General features: G+C 44.4%; 1 protein-coding gene across 3 annotated transcripts in view; it reads left to right on the forward strand.

Annotated features, from left to right (window-relative positions):
- Positions 1 to 4,426: 4,426 nt before the first annotated feature.
- The window catches only part of KIF5A (kinesin family member 5A), a 59,327-nt gene continuing 48,647 nt past the window's right edge, over positions 4,427 to 15,106 (forward strand). For all 3 annotated transcript variants that reach the window (XR_014561831.1, XM_083729370.1, XM_083729372.1), the window contains exon 1: positions 4,427 to 5,008. Coding sequence is in view for 2 of the 3 variants with exons in the window: in XM_083729370.1 (XP_083585496.1) it covers positions 4,880 to 5,008 (129 nt within the window). In the remaining variant the exon portion in view is untranslated. The remainder of the gene's footprint in view (positions 5,009 to 15,106) is intronic.

Raw genomic sequence — 15,106 nt, forward strand, 5'->3', positions numbered from 1 at the left:
GTGTTTAAAGGTTATTGTATTTGTATTTTAAAAAACCATTAATTTTTTGTTTTTTAAAAAAATAAGTAATATGGGGTTTGTGTGTTGAAATTAAATCAAATTACCAGAGCTTGCCAGATAAATAAAGCCTGAAGTTACATATTTCACAACAGATCCCATAAAATACTGAGCATGCTTTATCTGGAAGTAAGCTTCACTGAACTCAATGGAACTCACTTCTGAGTAAACATTAATGGAATCATACTGTAAACAAAAAATATTATCTCTCCTGGAACCCGCAAGGCTCTAATTATTTTAACTATACTTTAAAGTCTTAAATTTAAAACAGAATATAAAGAGGAAGAAATATATCCTCAAGAAACATTTTGGACAGCTGGCCACAAATTTGATCTTGGTATCAAATACATGGGCAAAAAAACTTTGAGAGCAAAAAACAAAAACCCCATCATGAATTAGGAGTTATTTGTTTTTATTGCCTCCCTGTTCCTGACCCCCATCCCCTTTCTTGTAGCATCTCTTTAACTATATTTCTACAATACTGAGGACTCTCTCCCCTCATTATTCTCACAACGGCCCTGCAAGGTTGGTGAGTCTAAGAGATGGTGCCCAAGGTTGCTCAGGGAACTTGATAGCTTAGTGGGGATCTGAACCTGGTTCTGCCCAATCTTAGTCCATCAACACACTGGCTCTCAACGCACCTTTTTTTCCTTTGTTAAGTATTGGAGAGAATGACATAATTGCTACTGACGTAACTGTGGTAAAACATACAGAGCACATCCTTGAATTGCCTTGTTGGTTCAGATCAAGGACTGTTTAATCCAGCCTCCTGCTTCCCAGCAGCAGCCCAGACAGGTGCCTCTGGGAAATTGACAAGCAGGGCATGGGCCTGACCTTCCTTATCCTCACCCGCTCCTTTTTAAAGCTTCATTCAGCTCAGCTCATCTGGAAGGAAAGGAATCTACTTTGCAAGTCAGTGCAGCTGCTGCACCCTTGTCTTGCTTGGGGCCTGATGCAAGAAGTGACTGCACTTCTGGTACTGCTTTCCCCCCACATGTCAGCCTCAATTTGATTTCTGCAGTTTTTGCTGCGTCTGTCCAATTGGCCCCCAGTTTCCTGGAAGAGTAAGCAATGTTGATGATTCAAAGGTTTTACCAGATATGTATCTCCTGGGCTAGGGCATTATTCAGAGGCTTAGAGAAGGCAGATATGGGGAGGGGTTATGCATCTCAGATTGTGTATGGAGAAGGGATATAGCTCAGTGGTAGAGCACTTGCTTTGAATGCAGAAGGTTCAAACTCCAACATGTCAAAGTAGGACTGTCTGAACTTCTGGAGTGGCTCTGCCAGCCAATGTAGTTACAATACTGAGCTAGATAGATCAGTGATCTAACTATAAGGCAGTTTCCTATGTTCCTGACAGAGAACGACTGCACTCTATACATGTATCTGATACCAATGAAGGATTAAACATATATTAGAACTATGAGCCAGCGGAGGATCAAACTCTAAAAGTGATGTCAAGGGTCCACAGAAACTGCAGGCCAGCACACAGAGTTTGATCCGGTGCCTTTTCGTGCACGAATTGACTGTGCTTTGGTTCTCATATTGTTTCAGAAAGGGTGGATTTGAAAAACTCAGCTTTAAATGCAAACCAAATTTCTCCCTCAACTAAAGTTGGTCTTACACAACAAACTTATGCTGCTGCCACCACAAGTAGAAAGCAGAGTATGTAAACTGTCCTGTCGCCATTTTAGAAGGCCTTCTTAGGAGATCTTGCCTGAGGGCACCCTAAAATTTGAAGCCAGCATTGGTTATAAACATATAGGACATGGGCACAAATTAAATAGGCAACAGTAGTCCCATGAACATCCATGGGGGGGGGGGGCGTAGCTGAACCACAACCCCCAGATTTCCACCTTTCTTGCATTGGTAGAACCTGAGATATGAGGTGACATGTACTGTACAGATATTTATCTTTTCCTCCAAGAAACTAGCCACCTCCATCCTTTTAGTGTTTTACTTTGCCCCTCCCCCAAAATAACCACAGACACCCATGAGTAGTTCTGAGAAAGGGAGTCCTTCAGAACCACCATAATTATAGATCTCACGGGTCAAAACCCATCTGAGCAGAGGGCTGAAGAGGTTGGGTGCAAAGCCAAACACAAACATATACCAAGTAAGAGCCATTGGACCAAATAGCTCACTACCGTGTACACCAGGGAAGAAGAACCTGTGGCTCCTGCTGTTGAGAATACAGCCCCCATCATCCCCAGCCAGCATGGCCCAACAGTCAGGGGTGATGGGAGCTGGAGTCAGTCAAACAGCAACTGGAAGCTCACAAGGCCCTGGTCCCTGGTCTACACCGATTCCTTTCCTAGGTTACAGACAGGAATCTTTCCTGATCCTATGCTGGGGAATTAGAAAACTTAGACTTTCTACTCCATCAGAATTAGCTGTTTTGTAGGTGCTATATTAGAGACCCAATATTTAATTTAAATAGACAGTGGGTGGATCTAGACAAAGAGGAAAAAACGCTATTAATAAGTCAGAAATTAAATCGTTAGAACAAAAGAGAAAAAACCTATGTAAAAATAACATAGAAAATTTGTTTGCTCTCTGGCACCATCTGATGTTGCTGGTTTATAATGCATTCAGTGTTGTTTTTTGACAAATGTAGCTGAGTCCACTAGTGTTTAATTTTCCTTTTAAAAAGATAATCCAAAGCAGGATTTACTTTACAAAAAGTAAAATGAAACAAATAAACAAATTTGAAAAAGCAGCCAACAATATGTTCTTAGGTTCAGCTCACCCCCTTCACATCTTTTCCTTCCTTGTAGGAAAGGTGTTTCAGTCCCCTAATAGTTTAGTTGCCTTTTCCTGCATTTTTTCTGGTTCTGTGATGTCCATTCTGAGATGAGGTGACCATAACTGTACACAACACAGTTCTGCTTTCCCCATCTCAAAAAAGAAGATATTTATTTTTTCTCCAGCTGCAATCTTGGCCTTCAGGTAACAAGAGGCATGAGAATGTGGCCTCTCCCATGGTATTTGTGGAGGCAGTCTTGGTTTGGGTTGTTTGGGTGCTTTGGAAAATGAGAAATCATATGAGCAAGTATAATGCATGTCATCTAGTATTTAGGTGGATGACATCTTCAGTCAGACTGACATTTATTTTAACCTGGGGTGATTTCAGACCATTGCTATTGTCAAGTGGGATTCAGTCGCGCGCCAACAAATTCAAGATGTGCAATTAAAGCTGATTTGGCGCTATTACACAACAAACTGACTTCCTTCCAAAATCAACCTTTTCATGATTAGGAAAAGTGACAGGGAAATGCACTGGAAAATGTGGGATAATATTTGTTTGACACAATGTTGTCCGTCCTCCCTGCAAACAGAACAAATGCACAGTAAATAGGCAATGACATCTAACGTCCCCACAAACTTTGTGCAAACAAATCAGGATGAATGCTCAATGAACAGAATGCCTGGAACTGACTCTGGCCTCAGCCTGAGGTCATGTGAGGAGGGGCCCAGAGCTCAATCAATGGAAAAAAACACCTGCTTTGCACGTAGAAGGTCTCAGATTTGATCCCTGGCATCTCCAGTTTAGAAAAGGATGATGTAGAAGATGAGGAAAAATATTTATCTGTGACAGACTTAGGAAAGCTGCTGCCAGCAACGCAGACACCACCGGTCTAAATGAACAAATAGCCTGATCTGTTACTGAGCAGCTGCCTCTATTCCTATGGACTATGGAGTGATAATAAAGAAAGGGCATCTGAATGCATGCTAAATGTCCCCCCCCCCTTCTCAGCAGTGAATAATCATAGCCAGTGCCAACATAGTAGGCATTAGGGCAGTGCAGAGTGCTTTTTGAGACATGGGGTCTAAACTAAATGAAAGAGTGCCTAGGAAAAGGGTGCAGATCCTCACTTTTATTATTTACTAATTCATCCCATTTTTACTCTGCTTTGCCTCCCAAAGAAGCCCAGGGCTGTGTATAAAAGGGAATTTTGGCAGGTGCTGTTTTTCTAAAGCCAACAAGCCAAGCAGCACTTGCCCCTTGCCTCCAGGAGTCCAGCCCCCCTTTGCACCAGGTCAGGGTTCAAAAGGAACAAAGCAGCTGGTGCCAGCTGCAATTCAAAACCCGAGGAAGGGGGCATTGGCTAAGGCAAATGTGGGGAACATCACACCCAGCAGCAGAAGGCAGCCCTCCAGTCTTCTCCATCCGGCCCTGGGGACTCTCCCCAGGCCACAGCCCTTCCTGGGGCCGCTCCACAACCTGAGTGTTTTTGCCTGGCAGGATTCAGGAATGTGTCTTGCTTGCCCGGATGGAGGTCAGCGGAGATGCAGGGGGAAAAATTACATTTGTTGCTCCTCCCGCTTTTGCTTCTGGTCCCGCCCACCCTTGGCATGTGGCCCTCAGAAGGTTTCCCAGCAGGGAATGCAGCCCTTGTTCTGAAAAAGGTTCCACACCCGCGGGCTAGAACCGGCATGTTTGCTTCCACCTTAAGTCATCAGAACCCGCTCCACCTTAAGAGCTATAGCATCCTGGCTCCAGCTGCCCATCCCTTTGCTCGCTGCTGATGCTGCCGATGCCTGCAGCAGGAAGGAGGGAGATACAGGCACTGCAAGCAGCATCCCAAGGTAACGCAGGCGCGGAGGACGCACCAGCCCAGCTGAGAGAGCCCCATTGCTCTGCTGCTGTGGGGTGACAATCCAGGGATCTCGTTCTCCCGTTCTGCAGTCTGCTAAAGCCTGGTTGCACGCCGCTTTCACCTTTCTCTGCCTCTCGACTCCCCTTGGGAATTGCTTCTCCTCCACCTCTTCGCCACAAAAGCTGCCAGGACGAACAGGAGCCCAATTGCCCAGCCAGCATGACGACAGAAGTCAATGAATGTAGCATCAAAGTGCTCTGTAGGTTCCGGCCCTTGAACCAGTCGGAGATCATACGGGGAGATAAATTCATCCCAGTTTTCCAGGGGGATGACACCGTCATCATTGGGGTAAGCAAATGCTGAGGGGGGGGGCTGGGGGAGCAGCTGCAGGGATGCTTCTCTAAAGAAGGGGCATCACCCCCTCCATCACTGCCCTCAGCCAGGCCTGTTCAATAAGGTGGGTCCATGTCCTTCAAAATCTCCCGGATCACAGCAAAGCCCACCTGTAAAATAACCAACAGCGTATCCATTTGCCTAGGAAATGGGTGCTGGTGATTGTGACTTTAGAGTTTATATCAATTGTTTGGCTGCTACTGCTCCACCCTTAGTTCTGCAGCCTTAAAACCACTGGGTGTGGCTAGTTGAGCTGTTGGTCTGGCTACTCGGAAGAAAGGAGGGATCCCTTGAAGCTGGGAGGAAAACAGCAGCAGCAACCATATCTTCCCCCTCCTACACAAACCATTTGTACCCCATGAATTTATTGTCTGTTCCCAAATTTTAAAACTTAAATCCTCTGAATCTGCCCAAATTATGCTGTCTCCTCTGAGGTTATTCTCTTGAAGGGCTGCAAACTGACCGGTTGAGATAATCTCGTTTGATTCCCACCATCATCTGTTTTAAATCCAACCCCACCACAGTGAATTACACCATGTTAAGTTACACCAATGCAGTATAAGGATGGGGGTTCAAAGTGATGCAGGTGGCTTGCTGAGGACTCTGTAGGTTGTTTACTCGGAACTGGCAACGCCCCTGTCCCCACAGTCTCTGTGTTCATCACTTGGTACAACGCTTGGCTTTTGACCTCATGAGGCTCACTTCTTTCAGTTGCTAAAGACACCCTCCATTTCAGGAGGGCAGGAAGTGGGAGCTGGTTCTCCTGGGAGGGTGGCTAGTGACTTTCATGTCAGCCTCCCATGATGAGCCATGGCCACAGAGGTTTTTAAAAATATCTATCAGTGGTTCAGCATCATGTGGGAGGTGTTGCACAGTCTTGGGTATGTGGTCAAAAGGGAGGGTGTTCGTTTTCTGGGGTGCCCAATAAATGGCTACTTACCTCACCCCTCATGTTTGAAGAGACTGATCTGCCTGTCCAGTCATGAGCAACTGACCCCATTGATTCTTGTCCATAAAGTGAAAGGGGTAGGCGTAGGACCTCCCCAAGGTGACCCCAGCTGTTGAAGGCATATGCGGGAATTAGAAACCACTTGCCCATTCCCACTCCCAAGTCTGTTGCACAACTCTCTGTGGTTTCTGGGTGCCTCTCAATCCCTCTGCTGCAGAGAAAGTTATTAATCTGTGCTAATGGGACTGCCTGACTCCTCTCTCCCTGCACAGGCGAATGGAGCCCTGGCATATCAAGTTTATTTTCCACCTGGGTACCAAGGGCATCTTCTCATGGCTGGGCTTGGAACAAGATGGTATTTTGGAGAAGCCTCTTGATTTAGTACAGTTGTGCTGCAAAGTCATTCCTGCGGGTGTTTGAGCAGAGATTTTCCATGGAGCTTCTTAAATATCAGGGGCCTCTTTCCCCCAATTAGCATAGTTTATTTCTCTTTCTCTTGACAATTCCTGGGCTGCCGTTGCTACCTGGCCACTTCAACCCAGCTCAAACCATTTTGAATGCTTCCCCCACACTGTCCGCCCACCTGCTTTGTTTAAGGCCAGCTTCAACACCAGAGTGTTTAAAATCTGCTTATTTTAAGAGGAATTCAGGTGTGCAAATTAGCCACGGTTGGGTTTTTCTGCTTTTTACACTGGGAAGCAGCAACCATGTTCTCTTCTGCCTCTGGAACAAAGCACCAGAAAGGCACAAAAGCCTCTGCAGGGAGCAGGCAGCAGGCAGCAGGATGCGGTGCCGTCTTGCTTGCCTGCCTGGGCTCAGCTGCTTCGTCATCCCTCAGAGCAGTGACAGGGAAGGAACTGCCAGCTCCTTCCCGGGAACCACTCCCCTCCATTGTGCTTGACTGTGGTCCATCACTGGGCAGCCCGTTTCCATGAGGATCCCTTCCTTCAATGCCCTCGGAGTCTGTACTCCTTCTGCCTTGCAGTACTCCTTTCCGGAGTAGATTACACAAGCGATCTTGTATAATTTGCAGCCTTTGGATGTGGTGGCGGCCAAAGCTGCTCGGTGTTTTGCAAACAATGGCTTCTCACTGGCTCCCGGCTCCATTACCAGCTTCGTACTTTAGGGTTCTTGTGATGGATGGGCTGGAAGGAAAAGTGTGGGGCAGGGGGAACATGCCATTCTCATCTGGTTGATCAGTGTTTCTTTTCCTTTTGTTTTGGCCGAACGATTTTATCCATCTGGTGCCAAACATATCCAGGCTGGAGGTGGCTCTTGCAGGGAACCACATCAGCTGCACAGGGGGGAATTGGCTGATTAGCTGCTGCTGTTATACTGGAAAATGTATTACGGGGAACCTGAAAGCAGCTCACAATTTTGTGGCGGTTCCACTGACCCTGATATTTTTTAATGGACCAGTATAGCTACATGTCTCCTCTTGCCATCGCGTATCGGGTTCGGGAGAACTGGCCTACAGCATCTAGACTAGGTTGGGAAGCCTGTGGTGGTTCTTACATTGCTGGACTAGAGCCTCCATCATCCTTGCCATGCTGGCTGGGACAGATGGGAGTTGGAGTCCAACAGCACCTGGAAGGCCACTAGTTCCCCACCCCTGACAGAACAGCTACAGTGAAATCATAGTTGGAAGGGACCCTGAGGGTCATCTAGCCCAACCCCTTGTAATGCAGGAATCTCAACTAAAGCATCCATAACCGATGGCCATCCAACTTCTGCTTAAAACCCTCCAAGGAAAGAGAGGGCCTGCTGCTTACCGTACTTTGGAAGGGCAGCTCTGTTTCCAGAAGGAAACATTTTGGTTTCCTGGCTTAGCCTGGCTACATCAGCATCCAGTGGGACACAGTCATGATGTGGGAAAATAATGCATTCAGATAGTTGTGTGGTGGGGAAAAGGATTCTGGTCTGCTTTGCTATGGTACTTTGGTATCTTACTCATTTCTCTACAGCTCTTTTTTATATACAAAACACTTTCACAACTCTCATCTTGTTTATCTTTGCAACAGCCCTGTGAGGCTGGAAAGAAAATGAGGAATAGCCTGCCCAGCCTGGGTCTGTTAATTGGTCCTTATTTTATTCATCCTCAGAGCAGCCATTTTAGGTAGGTTGCTTAATAGCCCCCTTTTACAGGCAGGCAACTGAGGGTGAGCTGAGAGCAAGAGTGTGACTAAGCCAGCAAGAGGTACCCAGTCTGCAGGTGGAACTACACATACACACAAGGTTCAGTGTAAAGATACTTGAAGAAGTCAGTCTTTGCAAATCCCTGCACAAACATCCTGAGCATGGACTGGAGCTTACCTCTCCAAGAGACCTTTGTCTGTGTGGTAGGATCACTTGAAGACCCTTCCACTGTGAAACAGATGCCAGTCTTCCACTTTGTTACAGAGAGAGAGAGAGACCCTAACCTGGTGTGGAGTTAGCTAGGGAACAAAACCTCTGTAATCAGAATGGCAGAGCCTTGACCAGCCTATGAGCCCATATAATGACCCTAGATCATTAGTTTTCAACCAGTGTGCTGTGGCACCCTGGGGTGCCTTGAATGATGGTCACGGGTGCCACAGGCAACACTGGCCTCTGTCCCCCTTTCTTTCTCTCCCTCCTCTGATTCCCTCTTGCGTCTCTGCTTCCTAAAGTCTTGCACAGCTGTTCGTTGCAGCAGCCCTGGCTACAAGCTCCCCAGGCCAATAGTGCCTCTGGGGCTGGCCAGGGGGTGCTTCCCAGGCCCTTGTGGGGCAGTGTGAGGAAGCACCTCTCTTTGGGGGCAGGGTGGAAGCTCAGAGACCAGGGGCAGCAGCTGTGGCTGCCCAGACTACAAAGGAGAGGGGAGCAGAGAGGAGGCTGAAGGAAAACTCCACAAGGGATGGTATTCGAAAAGAGGTGAGGGGCTGCCAGCTCTGCAGGCAAGGGGTGACATAACTGGGCTCCTGAGCCCCACAGGGGTGCCCCACAAAGAATGTAGTTGGTCAAGGGATCAGTGGACTCAAAAAGGTTGAATACCTCTGCCCTAGATCTTGGGATGGGGATGTGCTTTTGTAATCACAAGATTTCAGTATAAGTATGGCCTACTTCTCACAGGGCTAGTAAGCTTACAACTGGGCCATGCCATTGTAGCCTACAGGTGGGGGGCTTCTTTAATTTTAATTTTATTTCAACGTCTGTATCTTGCCTTTCTATTTAAAAAATAAAATAAAATTGAAGGCAGCAAACAAAACACACAAAGTAAAATAATTACCCAGAATGATTACAACTCACAGTAAAACAGCATAACAATTAATAAAAAATGGTTCTAACATGAACAATCAGAATCTGGTTTAGAAAGTAGTGCCTTGCTTGGCTGCCTACCAAAAGGGGAGCAACAATGGGGCCAGTTTGGTACAAGATATTGCAAGATCTTGGTGCCTACCTTGAGTATTTCAGTTGGCAGGGGGCAGGGACAGAACTAAGAGGCAGAATCTTGGTGTTTCACATACTGAAATGATCCGGTGCACATTTACAAATCCCTCCACATAGACTAGAACATTTCCACCTGATTCCTAGTTTTCTAACTTCCCCTTGACATGCTGGTTTTCATTGTGCAGGGATATGTACGTGTTGGTTTTCATTGTGCAGGGATATGTACGTGTTGGTTTTCATTGTGCAGGGATATGTACGTGTTTGTACAGAGGAACATTTAGGCAGAGGAGCTCCCAGTTGAAATCTGAAACAGCCCTGCTGCTTCAGACACAAAACGCCTAAAAACAAACAAATCCCAGCTCTACTACAGATTTTTCAGTCACTGCTCTTGTGCTATAAACTGCATGTGGGATTGCAATTGTATTAACCGCTCTATGGAGTCCATAGGGTTTTTTTTTGTGTGTTTTGGTGCGTACAGCATTCTGCTGTGTTTGCTCCAACTGCAATGGCAATAGTGACATACGTGGCAACGTATACATTCCTGATCACCTGCCTGGTACATTGCTGGACACATCAATACCATGCTTCTTAGAGCCAAACCACCTTTGAGCTGTATGTAGCTGCTAATCCATCTTTCCTTCCTTTGAATTAGACCAGAGTAGCCCACACCCACATGGATTTGAATTGTATGAGGAGCAACTTTGGTCTTTGGTTGATTCTAACATGCCAGTTGTATGTTGAGTCTAACATGCCAGTTGCATCATAGGGATAGGGCCTGTGTGCACACCTTGTTTTTTGTTGGTAAATCCTGACCAAGAAGTGTGTAAAAGCACACAGTGAGGAGTTGTAAATTTGCCTCTGCAGTTTTTTGTTTTGTGCAAATCTGATAAAGAAAAAACCCAGATGTGCTGGAAGCAGTTATGTACATGGCGAGAAAATAAATAAGTATTTGAGGAAGGAGAATAGCAGAAAGTACGGTAACAATTGAGACACCAAAATGCCAAAATAACTTCTGTGATTCCAAGTGCAGTGGTTTGGAGCCCAGTCCGCCCCCCCCCCCGCCTAGTTTCTTGGATCATCCCCTTAATTTACAGGCAAATAGTCCCTTCCAACTCTACAGTTCTATGATTGTATGAGATTGGTGTTGTCTGAGGGTAATGTCATGTGCACTATACACATTAAATAGGAACGAAGGCAGCTGCAAACACATGGTGAACTCTGGGGGCATAGTAGACAAGCACTAGTTGTGGTATTATGCTTGTGACTGGCTTGGTTTCTATATACTATCCACTAAGAGAAAGGAGACAATGGACTGGGACTGCGGTGTTGCGGCAGAGGGGATTTAAATCTTTGTCTTACAACTCATTAATGGTTCCTCGTCATCCTGGGAAAAAGTGACAAGTGGGGTGCCACAGGGTTCTTTCCTGGGCCTGTAGTTGTTCAGCATCTTTATAAATTACTTGGATGAATGAGTTGAGGGGATGCTCATCAAATTCTGCAGATGACACTAAGCTGGGAGGAGTAGCTAATGCCACAGAATCAGAATTCAAAATGACCTTAACAGATTGGAGAACTGGGCCCAAGCTAACAAAATGAATTTCAATAGGGACAAATGTAAGGTTCTGTACTTAGGCCGGAAGAACCAGATGCACAAATATAAGATGGGGGACAGCCTCCACGACAGCAAGGGATCATCAGCGAACAAAAAACAAGGATGATGGGTAAATCATCCTTGCAAATTCCCTCCAAGGATGGGGGAAATGGGCATCCCTCACAGTTTGTCTTGGTACCTGGCTCTCGCTCAGGCATGGAATGTGGGAGGCAGGGAGCCGCTGAGAGCAAAAGCACTTCACCTGGCGAAAACCCTCCTATGCAGCCCTTAAGAAGCAGAGGTTCTCTGTTTAATTGGATCTTTAATTGGTTTAAAGTACTGGCACATGAAGGGAAACGGCTGCAACAACATACTTCGGAATATACCAGCTACATGGATCAAAGGTTTGAACTGAGATAATATTTTCTTCGGTGTGAGAGTTGGTTGGAGAGTAGGAAGCCCATGGTTTGTTTATTCTAAGCTTCTTTTAAGATTTAGCAACCCTCTCTAGAATATAAGATAAAAAGATATTTACAAGTGAAGAAAGGAACGTTGGCGTAACATTGATTTTAACAAGCAAAAATGGAAACTGTGTGTGATCTGAAATGAAGAAAGGAGGGTGAGGGGAAGCTCAAGTATGACTGTGTTGGAAAGACAGAGTAATTCCCCTCACCTCCAAGGAAGACAAGGAAAAAGAGACTGAGATTTGTGTGTGTTATTGACAGAATGTAATCTAAGATAAAGTTTGATTGGGCCATAAATCTCTTGCTGGAAGGAAAAGAATTTGGGGGCTGTGATAAGAACGCTGCAGAGATTCTGGGAGTTGGAAAGGAGTATTAAATCTTCAGCGCATTTGAAAACTGCCCACCTTTTCCTAGGCTGAGGGGGAAATGGTGAAAATGTTTTACTAGAGAGACAGAATGGTTTCTAGCAGACTGTTGCCTGTTCCGAGACAGAAGCAAGGGACAGAGAGATAAGACCTCTGAGAAACTTCAAGATTCAGTTCCTTTTTTCCCCCAATAGATTTTTATTGAGATTTTAAAGGTTACAAAAAGAAAAAATAAAGAACATATTTAAACAAATAAAAATAAAAAATAAAAAATAAAATAAAAATACAGAACAATACAAGAACAAAGGAAAAAAACACACGAAAAAAGATGCAGATAATTAAAAAAAAAACCAAATCAATCCTTTACATAACTTTCTTTCCTTTGCTTATTTCCTTGACCTCCTCACACCTCCCTTTTTTGTATTCTAATTCAATTAGATATTTCAGCAAATCCTTTCCATCTTTATTTTTATCCTAATAATTTATCTTAATATACTATAATTTTACATTCTGTTCTTTCACCAATTAACAATCCATTTTTACTTAATCCTTTATATCATTTCTGCTAAAACCACATTACTTCATTCCAACATCCTTCTAACATTCCTTAATTTTACAATGTTTCTGTAGATAAACTTTAAATTTCTTCCAATCTTCTTCCACCGACTCTTCTCCTTGGTCTCGGATTCTGTCAGTCATTTCCGCCAGTTCCATATAGTCCATCACCTTCATCTGCCATTCTTCCCGGGTGGGTAAATCTTGTGTCTTCCAGTACTTTGCAATAAGTATTCTTGCTGCTGTTGTGGCATACATAAAGAAAGTTCTATCCTTCTTTAACACCAATTGGCCGACCATGCCCAGGAGAAAGGCCTCTGGTTTCTTCTGAAAGGTATATTTAAATACCTTTTTCATTTCATTATAAATCATCTCCCAGAAAGTCTTAATCCTTGGGCATGTCCACCAAAGGTGAAAGAATGTACCTTCAATCTCTTTACACTTCCAACATTTATTATCGGGCAAATGATAAATTTTTGCAAGCTTGACTGGCTTCATGTACCACCTGTATATCATTTTCATAATATTCTCTCTTAAGGCATTACATGCCGTGAACTTCATACCTGTGGTCCATAACTGTTCCCAGTCAGCCATCATAATGTTATGTCCAACATCTTGTGCCCATTTAATCATAGCAGATTTCACCGTTTCATCCTGAGTATTCCATTTCAACAGCAAGTTATACATTCTTGACAAATTCTTAGTTTTAGGGGAAACTTCAAGATTCAGTTCCGCCCCAAGCCATGATGGGAGAAAACAGCAGTTCTCCATAAATGGACAGAAGGAATCTCCATGGATAGAACAGTTTTCACATGCAGGGCAGAATAAAGAAAATAGTTTGAGTTCCTCACTTGAAGCTTTATAAATTAAAATATTGTAACATCATGAATGGAAATCATTAATTATGTAGCTGTGGACTAAGGGATTATTATTATAACTGAAATCTAACTGACATTAATTAAGAACGCAGTGATATAATATCGGAAATGCACCCAAACCATCATGTGGGGAGCCACTTTAATTAAAATGTATTAATTTGATGTTGATTGGCATTTTGATAATTGTACAATTTGGGAATTAATTGTTATTGTTATAATTTGGCTATTATTGGGGGTATAATGGAAAACCAATTAAAAAAATTTAAACATAGGGAAATACTTTCTGACAATATGAGCTGTTCGACAGTAGAACAGTCTCCCTCGAGAAGTGGTGGACTCTCCTTCCTTGGAGGTTTTAAATCAGAGCTTGGATGGCCATCTGTCATGGATGCTTTAGCTGAGATCCCTGCATTGCAGGGGGTTAGACTAGATGACCCTTGGGTCCCTTCCAGCTCTGCGATTCTATGATTCTAACTCACAACCACAGCTGCTGTTTGTCCCTAGGAACTTTATTCCTAGGGCAAATAGCAGCTGTAGGGGCTCCAATCTGAATTGGGGCACTGGTGGGCCAAAGATTCGAATTGCTTCTCCTCTATACTGCAGCCCCAACCTGGAACTTCCCCCTTGAAGTCACTATTTAGTAAATAAAAAAATAAACATGCAAGGACCATTTGTGTACTTAACATCACTTCTAGTTTTGCCTTTAAAATACAGAAGAGGCGTGCTAAGGCAGCCTCCCCTAATCTGGCACCCTTGAGATGTTGCTGGATTACACCTCCCATCACCCCTGACCACCAGCCATGCTTACTGGGACTGATGGGAGTAGTCATTCAACCACATCTGCAGAACATCAGGTTGAGGAAAGAATTTTGTTTGGGGAGCATCTGCAACCAGCAGGCTGCAGTTGTAGAAGCAGCATTGTCAACAAATCTCTTTCCTACCCTTGTTACAAAGGCACAGGAGACCTGGAACTTTTCCAGTCGTAGCAAGCTACAAATTTGCTAATAGTGGAAAGGTCAGGAGGAAAGGAAGTGTCTGATTCACCCAAGATTGTCCCATCAGACATCCAGGACCTGGAGACCTCTTAAGAGAGCTGGTTTCAGGAATACATTTTTATAATCCATCTCAAATGGGGTCCCACCTGGTTTAAATTCAAGTCTGGCTTTGCCTCAGATCATACAAATCTTTTGCCTTTTAAAAGAAGTCATTTCCCTTTGATCTTCTTCTCTGTTATATAATATCATCAATTTGGATAGTGACTCACAACGCAGGTCTAGGCATTTCCACTCAGAACAAAGTCCTGTTGAGTTCACTGGGACTTTCAGACACGGGCACAAGACTTGCGTAAGATACCCGATTCTCTTGTGGGTCATTCATACGGATTAATATGGAAGTGGAGGGCGGGTGGCTCTATGGGGTGGTCTTTAGCAGGGCTGGATTAGTTACTACATTAAATGCACTTCAGATCAGAGCACCAGCCCAATTAGGGTTCTTTGCTGCAGTTAATTACTGCAGTATGTGAAATGCGTGCCCACTTTTCATTGCGCTGGATTTCTTCAATATTCTGTGCAAACAGAATATTAGGCTGCTCTAAGGCAGAAGAGCAGGGGCCAAATGCTACTTAGATGTTTTTTTAAAAAAGAATATTTGTAGCCTAGCAACCACAAAGAGATTACTCTCTATGCTGCAGATAATTTCACAGTCAGGTGGAGGGAAAAAGGTGAGGCTCTATGGCTACACATTTGTAGCCACCATGAATGATAAAATGTGCTGGTTGTTTCTCTGCACTTCCAGCATAGGTCATCATCAACATCATCATCATCATCACTTTTAATTTGTATAC

Source organism: Podarcis gaigeae (genome assembly GCF_964106915.1).
Source record: "Podarcis gaigeae genome assembly, chromosome: 2".
NCBI classification, from domain to species: domain Eukaryota; kingdom Metazoa; phylum Chordata; class Lepidosauria; order Squamata; family Lacertidae; genus Podarcis; species Podarcis gaigeae.